At 36.8% G+C, this 19,316-nt stretch overlaps 1 protein-coding gene across 6 annotated transcripts in view; it reads right to left on the reverse strand.

Annotated features, from left to right (window-relative positions):
* mast4 (microtubule associated serine/threonine kinase family member 4) overlaps window positions 1-10,921 on the reverse strand; it is a 125,036-nt gene extending 114,115 nt beyond the window's left edge. For all 6 annotated transcript variants that reach the window (XM_088071300.1, XM_042509471.2, XM_042509470.2 and 3 more), the window contains exon 1: window positions 10,353-10,921. In XM_088071300.1, coding sequence (XP_087927426.1) covers window positions 10,353-10,586 — 234 coding nt within the window. In that variant the 5' untranslated portion in view covers window positions 10,587-10,921. The remainder of the gene's footprint in view (window positions 1-10,352) is intronic.
* Between the last annotated feature and the right edge of the window lie 8,395 nt (window positions 10,922-19,316).

Here is a 19,316-nt window from a genome sequence, read left to right on the forward strand (position 1 = left end):
CACTAAAAGCCTCCCATTTGTCAATGACACTTTACTTGTTAAGAAGACAGTTAAGAACAAGGACTGCTACCACTCCATCATACATCCCTAAAATGAATGAACTGCTGTCAAGTCTAACTTTGCCCTGAACAGTGTGTGTGTGTGTGTGTGTGTGTGTGTGTGTGTGTGTGTGTGTGTGTGTGTGTGTGTGTGTGTGTGTAAAGTCTTACTGGTCAATCCATTGCATAAGACTAATAAACACAGTCAAGATCAGTGGCCACATTTGAACCTAAAACTGTTTACAGTGTTCAGTAAAGTACTTTGGAGCAGCATAAAAACAGGTCTGATCTAACAGCTGTTTGCATGCCAGTTAGTATCTTACATCTTTTACACACCACAATTCCAGATTGCAACACATTTCTGTTCAAAATTTGACAGAACATGTATGTTCCAAACATAGACATTTAGATTTAAATGTTTAGATTTAGACCATTAGATATAGATCAGTTTGCCAGATGCTTTCATCTAAAGTCATGTACAATGAAGTACAATCCAAAGCACAGTAGATCAAGGAGATGTCATCAATAATAGCATATCAATTTCATTCATCAGTACCCTACATAGCATTCTCTACTTGTCTGTTAGAAGAGGTGGGTGTTAGATATTTCAATCATGATGACTCAACTGTTGGCTAGCTGCTGTCATGAAATCAATTCTAGCGGGTCTAACTTCCCTTAGAGTGATCAGCTTCCTTCAAACAAAACACATTTTGGAGTATGTGGCTCTGTCCTGTGATGCTCTGAAACAAATCTGCACTGAACTCACAACAGTCTATAAAGCCACGTCTACACAGAAGGCCGAATTACAAATTATCTACACCTGCTTTGTAACAGCTTGCAATTCATTCATGCTATGCATGTGCGACAAAGTGTATTTTTAGGCTTCAAGTCTATTTTCTTATGGTTAACACACATAACTTCAGTGATTTAGTAATTGGGCTCTGTGCGCTGTCAAAACACAGATGAACTACTCTCAATAGGTGTGTTTCCATTGCAGGAACTCAGGTCAAAACCTTTACAGGAAAACACTTACAGGCACAACCTGGTCAGTCCTCTCAGCCTTTGTGTCCCCATTGAGTTGACATAATTTTCCTCCAACAGTTTCAATCATGACATAATCATGTATCATCTTCTTCGGAGGTTGGTCGGAGTTTCCGAGTTGGGAAATCGTACTTCTGACTTTGTTGAGTTCATTGGCTTTGTCGTCATAAAGTCAGAACATCATGGAAGATACGAAAAAGACGGGTTGTGTTTTGATGCTAAGATCATTTAAACAAGAGGTCGATAGCTAGTTGATAGCTTTTTCCAGTGGGCAAGTTGTCACTCCTATTATTTGGACATCACATGACCGTAGTATTAAAAATGGCACTTGTTTTCTTGACGTCTTTTTATGCCTCTCTATATACCCAATCAGCACCAAGTCAAAGCCAAGCCCCACCCAGCAGTTTTTCAGGGCCGCACTGAAGTACCTACCCTGAGGCAGGGACTTGTTTCATCACCCTAAGACCACCCCCAATTCCTGCAGTGGAAACGGTCGTATAACTGTGCCTGGATGCATCATGAAGCTGCTACTCTTCTACATGCTGCTTTGGCTGGTCAGGTGGAGGGAGGTTATAAAAGACGGCTGGTCAGGTGGAGGGAGGTTATATTTGTAGTAAAAGATATTAGGGACGACTACAAAGACTATTTTAAGCATCGCCTAATTTGTTGATTTGTTTTAAATCTATAGATTAATCGTTTGGTCTCCATTATGTCCAATTTATGTCTAAAATCACCACAACAAATCCTCTGAGAGAGGTGACCCCTTCAAATTGCTTTTCTGACACTCCAAAATCCAAAAGATACTCAATTAACAATGAGATAAACAGCTTAAAAGCAGCAAATTATCAGACTGATGAAGCTAAAACCAGTGAAATTTAATTTCTACTCCATGAATTTTATTGAACATTGTGGATTAAAGCCCCAGCAGGAATGATGTAGTCGGCAGAAAGAATGACCACCAAATATGCTTACATTGATGACATGGTTAGACGAAAGTTATGGTGATATTTTAGAGTGTGTGGAACATGTGCATCTGAAACATAGTCTGTCAGCCTTCACTTATGTCATGAAAAACAATTCATCGCTATCCTGCAGACATTTTTAAACAGATAAATCTCCCTCCACAAACACAGCCAGACCAAATGGACGTGTCTGTCATGAGATGAATGAGCGTTCTGCTAACCTAAACAGGGCAGCTCCAGTTCAACAAAGCATTCTAGTTGTTTTAATCCTCAAGTTGACGCAGTTTGCAGAGTGCCAATTGTCACACATGGTTAGTTCCCATTCGTACAAACTCATTACTCACTGCAGAGGAGTGTGCCAGTTTGATCAGACTAAACTGTTCCACACAGAAGTGCTGATATTTCATTTTAGGAAAGATGTTTTCTGTTTTTCTTTTATCTCTGTATGTGGGTTGTTTGTTGTTTTTACAGCCCTCTAACATTATTGATTTTGCTTTTAGGGAAGTAATTTGTCATCTGGCCGGAGCAGTAAATGATTTGACTGCTCCATACAGAACATCATTCAGTGTAATATACAAGCATGGGCAAACATGGGCAAACATGGGGTTGAAACTATCAGCTGACAGCAGCTGTCTGTTGGGTGAAGAATGAAGATGAATGGATGTAAAGTTAGTGTTATAAATACAATGTCACAGAATTTAAAAAAAGGGATAGAAAGGAGGGTTAAAAGCAGAAAAAAAAATGTAAACGGTACAACAAATTTGAGGGAAAAAATGTGGATTTTTAGAGCTTTTTCAATGTGAACAGCTTGGAGTGAACCAAAACAGTGAATCTGCAGACAACTAAAAACTGAGCTGTATATCACTATAAAGCTCCATGATGCAGAAAGCAGCTGCAGAATTAGGCTATAATATTCAGTAGGTTCATCAAAGTTCACACCGACATTTGATACATAATTTTCATAAAAATATTTAGTATGGCCACTTAAAGATCACTTTATTTCATAAATATAAAGATAATCCTTACATAAAACTGGCCTGTCTTTGCAGTAAAGAGACACAAAAACTTTTTAAACTGATGGGAAGAAAACAGAGAACAAGGACTGCTACATTCATTTTATCTCAATAAACCTACAACTACCAGAATGCATTGCATCGCAACAGACCAAAATAAATACTACCACTACTGGGTAACGTTATGTGTCCGTTCAACAAAAAAGCAGCCAGTTGGTAACAAACAAACTCTTATTACAGCTAAACAGTAATCTAAAATATGTTTCTGAAAACTTTTTTGGGGGATTATTTTTGGGGCATTTTTTTGCCTTTAAAGACAAGACATCTGAAGGTTGAAAGGAGATGTGGGTGAAAGAGGGGATGACATGCAGCAAAGGGATGCAGTTTGGAATTGAACCCGGGCTGCTGCAAACACGCCTCAGCCTCAATGGGGTGCACACTCTACCAGATGAGCTAAAGGTTGTCCCATTTCTGAAAAAATTTGAAAAGAGAAATATGCAAAACAGTACGAGGAGGGGGGGGTTGGGTCTGTGTCTTGATCTGCTTCTATACTTTTTGTGTCCGCTGTAGCTGCGTGGGTGGCAGGCAAAAAAGAAAATGCGCAAGTACAGCCTGTAGTTGGTGCAGCAGCCAGAGAGCAAGAAAAACTGCCAGAAAATGTAGGTACTGTTTAGATGGAGGGAAGTTTACCACAGTTCATCTACACATACTACATATTGTTTTGATACAAAGCTGGTTGTAAATCTGCAAAATATCCCTCTGAGAATGTATTCTTGGGTGGCATGAGCAGTGGATGACGGAATGCATTTTCCATCCCACCCCGTCACTGAGGAAGCCAATCAGTTTATGTTGGTGCTCACTCCGTGCACTGAGGATAATCCACCTGATTGTCAAGTAACTACTACACAAACATCTGCAGTCACTGCCAAGACTCAAAGCAAACCTGGCATGTGGGAAGAATAGGAATAATCACTGTTGTTGCAAGATGTTCTCAGATCTATGCCAAAACAAGCTGCCCACAAGTTTTTATTACTTATCATACTGTGGTGGGAATGCTGCTTTGAAATATCATACATTGCTGATAGTGTGACATTTAAAGCTGAATTACGGTGGATCAGACAAACCTTCAGTCATCATCTAGTGTGGGAAATGCATTTGTTGTTGCAGCAGCAAATATAAACGCAAGAAACCCAAATAGGAAATGGTGGGATTAGCATAACATGAATGGCAATTCCTGTACTCTGCTATCACAACATAAGAGGCAGAGATGAGAAAGTATGGGAACAAAGGATTTATGGTTATGGGGGGGGGTATAAAAGCAGGACACATATAGACTGCGTGACTTAGCAAGCACTGTGTACGACTCACTGTGTGTTAGACACAAGTATCATCTGAAATCTACAACTATTTGTAACAGTCCAACATGCAGCTGAAACCAAGAATAAAGCCTCAAGTCATATTCAAACCTATGTATCAAGGGAGAACAAAAACAGTTCTTTTTGTGAAGCTTATATGAGTATTATACCAAAAACTCCTCTTTAACTACTTCGATTAAACTCTTCCATTGTAAACTTAGCTTTCAAAAAAATAGAAAGAGCTGCAACAACTGAGTTGATGAATCAGTCGAAAGAAAATCAATCTTTAACTATTAATTGTTTCAAACAAAAATGCCAAATATTCTCTGGTTCCAGGTCTCAAAAATGAGAATTTGCTACTTTGTCATATGTCATAATTACTTATATATCAAGTGGTTCTGCAAAACAAATGATTTTAGGACATCAGTTTAGACTCAAGCAAGTTATGGGCATTTTTTAAAATTAAACTGGTGAGTATTTTCTTGATTAATGAATTGACTGATGCCAAAATATAGTGGTTAAAGCTTCTCCAATGTGAATTTTTGCTTGTTTCTTCAGTGCAGTTTTCTGTGATCAAACGCTAAATATCTTTGGGTTTCAGACTGTTGATCTGAAAAATCACCAGAGGCCCGATGGTCAGATATTAGTGGAATACTTACGTCATAAAACAACAGTAATGTGATTTTAAACTTTTTGCTATAATCTGAGTATTGTGATAACATACATCACGATATAATTAGATTAACTACCTTGCACATTATGTCAACTTTTATCAGTATCTGTTTTATCTACAAGATCAGGTTTTTAGTTTCTTCATCTCTTTTCAATCACTTTTATTGCAGAAAAATGTAGCAAATTGTATTCTATCATCTAGTTATTCTAGCAGTTATTTGCAATATTAATAATTCACATGATAAAAAATAGCTACTTATTGTCCGTGAATCAATAAAATATAAATAACACTGCCACACAACATATCATAATACTATAATGGGTTAATTTTTTTATTCCTTCCATTCCTATTGGACTTTTTTGACCATTTTATGACATTCTGTGGACCCAACGATGAGTTACTTACCGGAGAAAATAATCAGAACAGATATATCCATTACAAAAAATAATCCTTAAGTGTCCTACCACAAAATGTCAGAAAATAGTCAAAATATTTGTCAAATGTACTTAAGCCCGAGGTAAGATCTTCCAATTGCCTGTTTTGCCCAACCAAAAGTCAAAAGATATTAAATTTACACTAATATAAAGCAGAAATCCAATCACAATTGAGAAGATGGGACCAACAAATATTTGGCATTTTCGCTGGGAAAAAAAGACTAAAAGTTTAACAATTAACTGAGCAATTATTCAATTAATTATTTCAGCTCCTTCAAACATAATTTCATAATTCATATACTTGAACAGTGAAGAACAGGTGCACCAGCTATTGACACTGACCTCAAACATACAATACACCATAATTAACAGTAGTAGTTCACATACAGTGTCCTGGGCCAGAATCTGTTTAAAATCTGGACTGTATGTGTCCTATTTTAATCTTTTTATGTTATTTGATCTTGTGCATGTAAGGAGGGACCATGAATGGAATGATCTCATTCTGACTAAAGGAAATGTTCTCCATAACATTACACTGATTCAGATGTCTGGGATGGACAAAGATGCAGCCATGGTAAGATATTGTAAAGAAGTACCATCATAGTAAGTATCTCATTTTTAGAAACATTACGCAAGGCAGAGTCTAAAAAGGTGACATGAAGCATGTTCTCAGAAGTCTTTCCTCCTTTAACTCCACAGCAGCAGGACAAAGGTTAAAAGTCAGGGTTCCCTGATTAACGCTGTAGTAATGCCACTGGAAGGCTGCTCTGCACTGGCAGGTCAGCTTACCTGCTTTGTGCTGCTCTGGCCAGCGACGTGTCAGTTTAGTGCAGTAAAACAGGTCAAATTACATCTCCTGCTTTGCGGCCAGCGTCAGAGAGGTCACTGGTTTTAAATGAACTTCAAAGTGACATTTCAAAAGGGAGCAGGAGAAAAGGGCACGGGGTTCAGCCAATACATGCCCCTATGGCTTTTGCTTTTAAAGTCTATTTAAATCTAGTTTAATTTTAGTTAAAATATTTTTAAAAATCATATTCCATTTATTTCCCAAAAAAGAAAATTTTATTTTAGTAAAATATATACAGCACAATGGTGCAGAACAGTTCACTTTGGGACAGGATGAAATAAGAGACCAGTTTTCATCATTCCCTTTGTCTGTGATATCTCAGCTCTATTAAGCTAATGGACTGTCAAACTGTTATTCAGCCTCACCAAATTAGTAATGCACCAGTGTTAGCAAACATGACACCACGCCGGGGGTATGTTGCAGGGGGATGTCGGTGCATGCTGGGGTCTGATATGCTTACAAAAAATGATTTAACAGTTGTAGCAAAACAAAAGAATGACTAATAATGAAATGAGTTATATTACATTCTGTAAAGAAAATGCAATGTGGGTCCTGTCTGCAGGTCTATTCAAGTCCAACTTCATGACAAAGCAGTGATTGTTTTTGGATTCACAATGGGTGCATGTGTCATCTCAAAGAGGACAGATTAGCAACATTTAGCTGTGATGCTTTGGAACACTGCATCAAGGAAATTTTACGGAAAAACAGTGTGGGGTGATAGATGGATAATGTTGCACAAGCTTCTGTGTTTTCCCACTGCTTATATGAGACTTAATAAAGGATAACAGTCAGCCACACCTACAGCCTGAAGTCACGCTGCATGGTATGATTTGGTAAAGGTTTACAGGTCAGGCAACTGCTTAAAACCTCAAAGCACACCCTTGCACACATCAGATTGCATTGTGCTCATCCGAGCCAGTCAGACCAGTCTGCAGACACATCCATGCAAAGTGTTATATGAATTAAAACGGCTGAGACATGATTTTTGTCTTCCTCATTTTTCCCATCTGTTTCCTGAATAAACACCACAATAACTTCACACTCCTCCCAAAACTCAAGGTTAGAGTGTGATGAGCCCCAGTTTGGGCCTCTCATGTTCTGTACCACTACCATTACATTCCAGTCACAGAAGCTAAACATCAGATTTTCTGGAAAATTAATACCCGACAGTTATGGAAAACCCTGGAAGGTTGTTTAAAGAGGAGTTATTATGCATTTCCTTGTTTCCTGTCATATATATGTTACAAGGTCAGATGTTCATATTAACTTTGGCCATAGGCTGAAATAATCACTAAAAACCTCAGGCTTCAGATCGTTCTGAATACTGTTTCCAATGTTTTTTTCTATACTGGCTACAAGTCAATTTCTTTATGTGGTTGCCCTTTCTTGGCACACTACTTCAAGTGTTTAAATGAAATACATTGCCACATGTAGTTACATGCTAATGTCAGGCAGCCATTAAATTTTGGTTGCCAATATTGTTAATTTTTCCACAGTTTCAGATCATATAGTGTTTCCCACAGAATGAGAGTGTATGTGTAGAGGTAGCTGATGTCGGCGGGTTGGAAAGATGATGAGGACATCAACAGCAAACTTTTGTTTGTTTACTTTAAAATGCATGTGTATCCATTTCTATCATTCTGTGTTCCCTCTCCAAATTTGGAGGTTTTTAAGGGTCCACGACAGCAGCACAGGCAAAGCTCCCCATGAGTTGTTTTTTTCCTCAGCTGCAATTTGTGACTCGTGGGGTGAATAATTGATCTGCTGATCAGATTAGATCAATGAATGAGAGGAGCAACTGCTGAGAGTGAATGCAAACTTTTATATCCAGCAGACTGAACAATTAAATTTCACTTTCACTGCGTCTGATATACTAATGCTCCATCTGTGCCCAGAGTATGCTCTGTGCTCTGACAGTGTGGTGCAATGAATAATCGAAAGGTGTATTAATTTTAAAAGCGCTCCTAATTAACAGTCCAGCTCCAAAAACAGCCGGCGGCAGATGTTTAATTGTGGCAGTCTGCTACAAATAAATCAATGTGTGGAAAACTCTGATATTCCTGCTGGAACATGTACGCTTGTAAAACTTTTATTGGTGATTTTTTTTTATGTAGAAATGCTGCCATACTCCGTTACAGACCATTCCCAGCTGCAATGATGGTGCAAAGACACCAAGCTGGTGGCCTCAAGCACAGATGTGGAAGACACACAAATACTGACCAACCAGAGCAGACTTAGTTAGGGAGGGACAGGCATTAAAACAAGGTATCTAAGACAAGAGGTGAATACTAAAGTGTTTTTTGACTATAAAACATGTAAACATGTTTGAGTAAAAACCCAAAATAAAAGTATGAACCTTAAAAATTAGCATATTAGGTCTTTTAACAACACTGTCCAATGATTATGAGGGTTTTGGAGAGGCCTCAGTGTCTGGGGCCGCTAAATTCTGTTGCGTTAGACTGAGTGGTGTATCCAAAATTTAGTCTAACTTTTTTGATATAACGGGGTGGAAAAAATATAGGAAACGCTTCTTAATAACATGCAATACAATTCAAAAGAACCAAAAAACTGCACCCTCCTAAAGAACCTCAATGCTGAATCGGCAAACAGGCAAAAACGTCAAAAACTGATCAAAAACTTCATTAAATTAGCATTCTGTTAAAGAGTGCTGTATTACGCTGCATTATTTAAACACACAAACAAACAAACAAACAAACAAACAAACAACATACACTCACGCACACCATAACCTGCTTACATCTTTGTTTATATTACGGAGAAAGAGGTTGAGCTTAGGGAACTGGTTAAAAATCTGTTTTTCCCATGAAACAGACAGAGTATTTTATTTCTCTTCAGATGGTTGTAGGAAGAATGTGTTAATACTTTCAGTTATGGTAATTTATCACAGCCACAAATTGAAAATGCAGTTAGGCAATTACATAACATGTTTAAGCAGTACTCATTGCAAACATTCACTGCAGCTGACTGATGGGGAGCAGTGCAGCTTTCACATACTGTACTAAAAGAAGATGCACTGATTACTTGTAAATAGAGCTGATGGAGTCAAAGAAGCACACAGCATGAATTACACTTCAACTGCACTGACCTCATGACGCATGCAACCAACCAAACGTGAGCACTGAGCTGATGGTTGTTTACAAATGTTTTGACAGCGTGGGCAAAATTAATACTATCTTTCAAAGTGTTAAAGCGATTTAAAGGATTAGTGTCATGTTGTGTGTTTCTGTATTCTCTTTAACCACCAGACAGAGTGTGGTATAGCTTATATTTAACATGAGTAAACACTTCATATAAACAAAGGGACCGTGTGTCAAATAATTTTTAGCGCACTAGGGTGGTACTTTTGTTTTTTATTTTGGCTTGAGGGAGGGGCGTGTATTTGTATTTATTTCACTGCCATACTTTCAAAGAAAAAAACAGGTTTTTCTTTTAAAAACTCCCTGGAATTTTACCATTTCTCATGGCTAGAAACTGTAAAAATAGAAATTATTGTTAAATTTTCAAATTCCCATGGTTCTTGAGCACATTATTGTGGGACAAATGTGTCCATCAGTAAATTAAATAAATAAAAATAAAAATTTAAGTTTACAAAAGTAATTAAAAAAAAGTAATATTTCATCAAAATCACTATATATTAAATGTTTCCTTTTAAAATATTTTGTCAAAAATGTACATTTTGCACTGACTAACCAGCATGCACAACAAGGGTGGAAAAAAACAAGTATTTTTCAACTCAAGGTTTTCATTTTGAACTTTTATCTTTTAAGAAATACTTTTTTTTAATCTAATAGTTTATGGTGGAGGGTGAGTCATGCATTTTCTCCAATTCATTCAAGGAAAAATATGTGTACCTTCAGAGAGGGTTAAAAGAAAATGAAGCCACACCCCAGCCACCCTCGCCTCTGATAAATAACGAACAGTCCCTTATACATTCATATCTGCATCTCACATTTGTAGTAGTTTGTTACCTTTTCGTCTTCGTCTCCTTCTTCCTCACTCCCTTCATCCCTTGGTGTCCTCTTGTCGTCCTCATCTTCGTTGACACTTTGAAAGTCCGAGTTGCGTCCATCATCTCCATCTGCAGAAACTTTGATGTCCAATAAAGCCCCGGGTGTCATGTCTTCTTCCCCCTCGGACAAGGTGGTAGAACCGGACGACGACTCACTTTCGCCGCTTTCACGCGCCAAATAAGGTTTCTCCATTTTCTCAACAAACACCGCCAATTTCGGAGCAAAGACGAGCCAAATTAAAGACGTCAAAACAAAACCTAGCTATTAATTAGCCTGTCAACGCACCTGTCCGCTGAGTTCATGTTCGTTAAGAGTTGCGAGCCCATAAAAGGATAGCACTTTTTTTTGGACCGAGTAAAAACAAAGTCACGACGCCGCGCAAAGTGTGTGACATTAATATACTTATCGAGCCTGTTTCATGTCGATGTGGACGTCAGGCTGAGGTCTCCGCTTGATTTAAAAGTTGCCTCTGTTTGGATTTGGTGGCTCCTTACTTCCCCAGCAGCGCGAGCCCATGCTGTCACAACCTTCACTGTGTTCAAGTGGAGTCAGCCTGCAGCCCCAAAATAAATCCCGCCCACAACGTGCGGGGGCGGGCCAATCAGATCACAGCAGCCTCCATCCAAACAGAGGCAGCTTTAATCACCTTTAGATGTTCACTCTGTGCTTCAGGGGTCAGCACGAAGCTCCCAGCGTGGGACAGTTTCTCAGCACTGGTCACTGGAGGGATGGCATAGTTTTATTTTCTTATCTAGGTGTCTGAAACTAGGATATACATATACATAAGCATATACATGTACATTTACATTTGCAGCATATAGCCTAAGCAGGATTCCCCCGAAAAACTTGAGCATAACCAGTATACCAGTGATGGAATGTAGGTCATGTCTACTCAAGAATTGTTTTTGTTTTCTTTAATAATTCAATAATACAGATTTACATTTTAGGTCCTTTAACTCATTTAAGTCCTGTGCTACTTTCATAATTTTACTGAGAGGGACCAGTGCACGTGTTCTAAAAACATGAATCTACACCTATGTATGTACATATCATCATTGTAATATATAGAAATCTAAGCACATAGTGTATACTAGGGATGATAACAATTAATCAACAATCAATAAATCAATCTTAAAGTTTTTATTTAAAGATGTGAAATTTTAAGCGATTAATTGATCGGCTATGAAATACTGTCAAAATATATGCAATATGTTGATTTTAGCTTGAACAGAGTTAAAAAAAACAACAACACACATTTGGTATTGTTTGAAATCAGCAAATTTTTTATATATTTTTTTCAAATAACAATTAATTGATCGTTGATTTTCTGTTTAATCGATCGAGGAAAGAAAGCTTACAATTTGCAACCCTTGTATGTGCTGTATATAGACATCCATACATAAACTGTGCATAACCACCCATTTCATGGAAGCTGTTACATTAATCACTCTTTGCACTCTGCACCCTTGCACCATAATCTTGTTTACAGTTTACAAAAACTGTTTGCCTTGTGACATTATGCATTATTGTTCATTGCTGCTTCTCATAGATTTTTATTTACACATCTTTTTTTTTTCTTTGTGTATGTAAATTATAGCTAAATATTTGGTTTTGCCTATCTGTTCAGCTTTGTTGTCTTTTTTTAAAACTGTATGCCTGTTTATATCATCTTGAAAACTGTTCTTTGAACTGTTTGCCTGTGAGAGTCAAATACCTTTTATGTGTACACGTACTCGGTCAGTAAAGCTGACTCTGTTTCTGATTGCCTTATCTAAGTTTCTGAGCTCAGGATATGATGTTTACATACGCAACGCATAACTGAGATACTCCAAAAACAACCTGAGCATGTAAACACACTCACTTTCTGCTGTTCTGAAGGACTTCCCAGGATCCTTTGAGAATCCTCTAACCATCTGGATGAATAAATATTCTGTTAGTTGCAACATCAAAAAGGATTTTTCGGAAATAATCCAGAAATAATATGCCTTTTTTTCACTTTTTAAAAACTCAAGCAAAATATAAGCATATTACAAGTATTGGAAAGAACATCAATATGCATCAATATATAGGTGATAACAAGATGTATAATTTTGGGTCACATTGTGCAAAATGGGGGATTTAGGGAGTGTTTTATCAAACATACCCGCAATCTGCAGAGCCTTAAAGCACATAGCAGGACATTTAGTCATAACTTACAAATAAAGATGGGCAAAGACACTGCAACACAAAAGGGAGAGATTTACTGCACAGATCATAGTTCAGCTTTGATTTTCTTCTCTGAGCTCATAAACAGGTCTTATACACATTAATGTGCAACACATATGAGGAGAAAAAATATCATCTGTGGCTGTCATCTCTTCAAATTTCTCCATTCAGACAAATTGGAAACACATTTGCAAAGAGTTTAGTCACGGAGGATCCCAGGACATCAGTGGATGTTTCGTGACCGGCTTTTGTTGGTATTGTACTCCACCCACATATGATATCAGCAGCTACACCCACAGAACATCTTTTTGGTTGCCAATATTTGTTTAAGATTTCCCGCACATTAATCCTGTCGCTCAGCTGATGGATCAGTGTTCATAAGCGAGGGGCATAATATCCACTGTGGATCAGTTTGTTGGAGTTTGTTGGTGCTGTATGCAGAGAGAGAGACTGCTTTAATCTTTGAATCCTGGAGACACATCACTTTGTGTTGCTTTCAAGCTAAGGAAACATTTCTTGGAGAAAAAAAATAAAACCTAAAGAAAAACAATATATTTATCATAATTATATCATTATATAATTAAAATTACATTACAGAATTATTACAAATTTTAACTTTTTTTTCTTTCGTTTCGTTTTTGTTTTGTTTTGTTTTGTTTCATGGGGGGGGGTCATTTTCTGGTAATTTTATTGTACTTACTGTACTTTTTTTCACTAATTTCTTGGTAACTGGGGGGAATTTCTCATTTCAGTTACTTATTCCCTTTCTCCCAAGTTTTTGAAAGAAATCACGCTGATTTAATCAGGTTTCAAAGGGTTAACTGTTGATATTCTCCCTAAAAGACAATTATGGCAGTGACACCCAAAATAAAGTCATGTTTTACTTAATGTGCCATTATTGAACCCCCTTCACTAAATTCCTGATCCTGGTCTCTTCTGAAGGGGAACTCTTTGCAGTTTTTTCTTTTAGAGTGCCAGTATTAGTCAAGGGAATATTGAAACAAATTCACAGAGGGACAAACATGGAGAAAATAAGGCTTTCTCCTAACTATTTTTTATTGTTTTGTTTGTATGCATGGGCGGATTATGAGACAATGGGCCCCTGGACACAGACAAGGCCCCACCACCTCTACTAAAGGTGTTAGACACACAGACTTTATAGTTACTTAGCCTCTTCTTGTTGTTATTTTGTGTCTCTTATGCTTCTTTCTGTGCTTTTGTGTCTTTTGTGATTATTTTTTAGGACAGTCTGAGATTAACAGGAAAGGTGGAACAAATTGGGAAGAAAGCAATGAGGAACTTTAGAAGAAATTACCCAAAAATTAGTAAGAAAAACAGCATTGCATTGATAAATAAATAAAAAAAAGTAACAGCTAAAACAAAATGCTTAAAAATATATTTACTGTAAAAAAGAAAATTAAGTATATGTTTAAGCCCCTTGTAAATAAAGCTTTTTGGACAATTTTCCCTATCTTTCTTGAAAATAATTTTCTAAATCTACTGATTTCTTTTAATTTGTGGAACACTCCTTGCCAGTTGCTTATTGCCCTTTCCCCCCAAGTTTTAAAGAAAGCAAGCCAATTTGCTCAGACTTTGGAGGGTTGTGAACGTAGTACAAAAGAAAGTCATGTCAATCCAGGTCTCTCAGGGATAATAAACACTGCTGTATATGAGTGTTAGCTGAGAGGATACTATTCATCTGTAGCCCCTGGACAGATGTTACACAGTCACCTTAAAAACAAAGTATAATGAGATGAAAGACACTTCCCTTTGTAGTAAAAATGCAAATACTCTATTGAGTAAACTATGCATAATAAGTTTGTTAGTGCATTAGATGTGCAGTAGCTCACACAGCATATAGATCTTTTGATGAAATGCCAGCATTATAATAACCATCTTCTGTCATTGTGTCACATCTGAAACCAAATTTGCACCTTTGTTTGTGAGCAAACAGTTCCACGGTTACAGTTGAAAATCTAAGATTGTTATATATACACCCCCCCCACACACACACACACACCCTAAATACACATATTGCTAAAATTGACTTTAAAAGGGAAAAAAAAGAAACATGTTTACAGTCAACAGCACATACCTGCCTCACTGTTCAGCCCGGTGTCTACATGCCCCCCCCCAAAAAGCTTCCTCCTTTTATAATCCTTATCTGCCGCATTAAGTCATGGTACACTGAGCTCCACAGAGTAAACATACTGCTGAGGTGTTGAGCCTTTCCATCCAGCCAGTTCTTGATCTAGTGTTTACTATCTGATATGTCAACAGCTAAGAAAGTGTTGACATTAATAGATCCCGGGGTAAATTGTTAGTTTGCACATTTGCTCTCCACTCCCAAAACCCGGCCCCAACACTGCTGTCACGATAACAACTTCACAGTTTTTCTCAGGATGATAAACTAAGACGGTAAACATGGTGAACTTTACAGCTAACAAACATCAGCATATTAGAAATGTCACTTTAGTTATTGTGGTCTGGCAAGGCTCAGTATACATTTGCTTGTGTTTGAGGTGTTGTCATTCAACATAATGACTTTTCAGTTGACCGAATCAACTGAACGACTAAAACATCATCGCAAAGCCTCCCTGCTCCTAAATAAAACACACAACCAGTTCATTTTCATCTCATCTCTCCATGAATACATTTGAAGGCATGAGGTCACTACACTTCCTTTTAAATCTGTGACACCTGTTCAAAGTAGGTAGTCTGACAGTTGAGAACGAGTGAACAGCACCCAGTAGAAAAAAAAAAAAGATCTACATAAAACTGCTCACAAGGTCTGTGGATTATCTCGAGTAACCGGGTCATGATTTCTGGAAAGAGACATTGCTGTTGAGTTTTAAAAATGTTTTTTTGGCACTTTGAGCACCAGAGTGCCATCTAGTTCCATTATACTGGAGAGAAGGCAAACATCTCCACAGCTGATATCAGCAACTCACACCAAAACTATCCAGACTGATCAATAGCATCACAGGTTAGAGGAAAACTGGCATTTTTGATTTGGAGGGTGAACTGTCCCTTTAAAATACAGCAATGCATTTTTATCATTATTTAAATCACTCTCCACAGTTTACTGATCCATCCAAGCAGCCTAAATCACTTCACTCAGATTATTTTCAGACTAATATCTTGTGTTAAAAATGTGCTATCAAGCTTTAGGCATCCTTTCAAAGGCTAAAACTGCTTGGTGCAAATGTCATTTGGTCAGTACACTGCCTGAGGGTCTCTTTTTTCTCTTGGGTACAAAAATCCCCTTTTTAAATGGCAAATCAGAACATGCTCTTTTCACAAGCTAAATGACACAAAACAAAGGAAAAATAAGAAGAATAAAAAAAAGGTGACACAACAGTGATAAGTTTGACTATCTTATGACTTTTCATCTAGCGCCATCATCAGGTCAAAATTGACATGTGTCCCATACTTCTGTTTTTAACCCTTTGAAGCCTGGATCAACATATTTTTAAAACTAGGTGCAGACACTTTTAACAAGTGTCTTTTGAAAACATGGGGGGAAAAAAGGCAAGAAATTTCCCGCAAATTGCAAGAAAAAAGAAAAAAGCTAGGTAAAAATGTCCATACAACTGTTTGTATTATCATAATTATGTATTTTAAATGATGTCATAGAATTTTTATTATTTCTGAAGTACTTTTTCAGGTAAATGCAGTGTAAGTTTTTTTTTCTTTTGCTTTCCTTTTATTTTCTTAGGTAATTTTCTGGTTTGTTTTTTTAACTTTCTTTTGTAGTTGCTGATTCTCCAGTTTATTATATACATATATATGTATATAGATATATATATATTTTCTGTTTCTGAAAAAAATCAAGCCAATTTACTCAGGTTTCAAGGGGTAAATCGAAAACCTGCAAAACCTATGACAATCCCATCAACCTCAGCTGTACTTTGTGTTAATGTAGCATTCTGACTTATAAAGCTAAGAAGGTGAACATTATACTAGCTAAAGCTCAACATATTAGCACTGTACTGTACTAGCTGTACTGTGCAGCCCAGTGCCAGAAGAAAGTGTTGTACATTTCTGCCAACAACCAGTATGTGATTGTGCCTCCAAAACTTGGTATGTTAAACCTATAATGATCTTTTCCCAACCATAACCAAGCGGTTTTTAAACCTAACCACACATTAACCACAATGATGCTGAAACATGAAGGTTCAATGCATCTGCTGCATAATAATGTAGAAATGTAACATATCAGCGGATGGCAGACACGTACAGCACTAAAAAAATTTCTGGCAACTGGGTTCACTGTAAGTATGGTGACATTACAGTAACGTTTTGCTCAAAGCACCACTGTTCAGCTTTACAGAGCTGATAGCATGGCTCATATTATTTCAAAATAAAACTTACATCTAAAATCAAAAGTTTTTTCAGTCTAGTAAAAATATCCAGTATATTTTCATAAGACTATTATATTTTCCAATATATTTTCACTACCTATTTATGGCACACTACATAAAAGCCCATTATCACAACAGCGATATGACAACAGCAGCACACAAATTCCCATACTACCTCAGCATTTCTTTTTAAAAATGCTAACATTTTGATTTCTGCTGTCTTTATTGTAGCTATAAGTCACAAAGCAGCTTTCAAGGAATGTGAAAGAAAAACAACAATTAACTTCAGGTATGACCTGCTAGTAATCATTAGATATGACCTGTTAGTAATCCTTATGAAAATTATTCATGTTTATACATATCTTCTTCAATGCTGATCTTGAAATTTGCTGGCCTTTAATATGTGTTACTTTTCCAAAACTAAGAATATTGTGTACATGCAAAATGTGTTTCTAATGATGTTTTAAAAGTCTAGGTAACACACAGGCCATCCACAGGAGGGCACTGTTTGATAAAGGAGATAACATCTGACCTCATGAGCTCCTCATGATGTGCTCTGGATGTTTCTCATTACAGTCAGTTGGACTTTTCACTTTTCTATCCAAAATCAGAACTGGCCTTAATCAGTGGCACTTAAGATTTTTGGTACAGACACCTAACCTCCATCTGAAAAGATTTTGCATCAGGGACCTCCATCTAAAAAGAGATTTTTTTTTTTTTTAATTATTATTATTATTTAACTTCTTTATTGACTTTTAATTACAAATGCAAATGCACAACTAGTGTGTAAATATAAGCATTGCAGGCAAGATTAAGTCAACATTTTAAGAAAAATAAAACAAACTTGACAATAACAAGCAAAAGAAGGAATAAAAGAAACTTAAAAGAAAAGAAAAAAAAATTAAAGATAAATAAGGTGCCCATTCTTGACAGTTAAATTCATCACAAAACAATGTTACATGACATGTCTATTCCTTGGACCTACATGGATATAAGGTACATGGGGGAGTGTACAGGTATTAGCCATTATGATCATCACTTTCCAATCATTTCCAAATAAGGAGCCCATACTTTCAAGAAGAGATCTAAATTATTATTAATCTTATAAATAAGTTGTTCAAAAGAAGCTATCTTGGTTAGTTCATATCTCCATTCCTTAAAAGTGATCTTTTCTTTTGACTTCCAGTGTCTCAAGACTACCCTGTTTACTGTTGCGAGAGCTAGTTTCACCCATATGCACCTTTGTGTGGATAGGCTGGATTTCCTCAGCAAGATACCCAGAATACATAAAGCTGGCCCCTCTTGAGTACTTTATTGATACATTGGATAACAGCCACCCAGAGGTTGTACACCATCTCACATTCATAGAACATATGTACCAGTGTGCCCCTTTCCTTCTCACATCTCCAACATTTATCATTCTCCCTAAGTCCCAGCGTAGACATTTTTGCAGGAGTCCAGTAGTTCCTATTCAATATTCTGAATAAAATCAGCCGTGTCTGCATGTCTCGGGCTATAGTGTATCAGGACCGAACTGTTTCCTCCCAGACTTCAGAGATTTGGGTTGTTAAATATGACAAAGACCAGGACTCTATGGTTGTCATAGTCATTATGTTTTTATTATTATTCTTTAAATCATTCTTATTTGTTATTTAGTTTATAATTTTTGTTTTCAATTCACCTTAGTTTCAATTAGTTTCCAAGGTAAGTTTACTCATTTCAGTTTTGTTTTTACTCTTTAAAAATGTTAATTTTCTTTATTCTTTATTAATCTTTGCATTTTTTTTAACTATCATATGGGGATATTTGTCAACAAATTTAAGGAGTTCAGAATTGGAATACTAATACATCACTTTGTGATGGCAACTGACTCACAGTCATGGAGAAATTCCCGTCTGAATAAACATGCACCAACGCCTCCTCATAATTGTCATATTCACACATTTGACCAAATTGACAAAGACTAAAACTGAGGACATTTTTTTTGTATTTATATTCTATTTTAGCTAGTGTTGTTTGAGTTTTTTCCCAAAATGTTGTTTTTATTTTAATTTAGTTTGAAAAAAAAATCCTAGCTAGTTTTAATTGGTATTTTATCTTTAGTTAACTATAATAACCTTAATGTTAGCTACAGTTGAGGAGATAACCATGGAGGAAGTGAAACATCTGATCAGAATACTCTAGTGGCTCTTACTCACACTGAGCTCACTTCTATAGTGAATTTAATATTGAAAATAAGCTATTTTCCATGTTTCTGGGGAACCCCTGGAACTCCCACAGGGATCCCTGGGGGTCCCCAGACCTCTTGTTGAGAACCAATGCTCTGAGTCACACTGAATATTACTTACATGGT

This window comes from Plectropomus leopardus, chromosome 20, assembly GCF_026936395.1.
Source record: "Plectropomus leopardus strain MGB_pleo_1.0 chromosome 20, ASM2693639v1, whole genome shotgun sequence".
NCBI classification, from domain to species: domain Eukaryota; kingdom Metazoa; phylum Chordata; class Actinopteri; order Perciformes; family Serranidae; genus Plectropomus; species Plectropomus leopardus.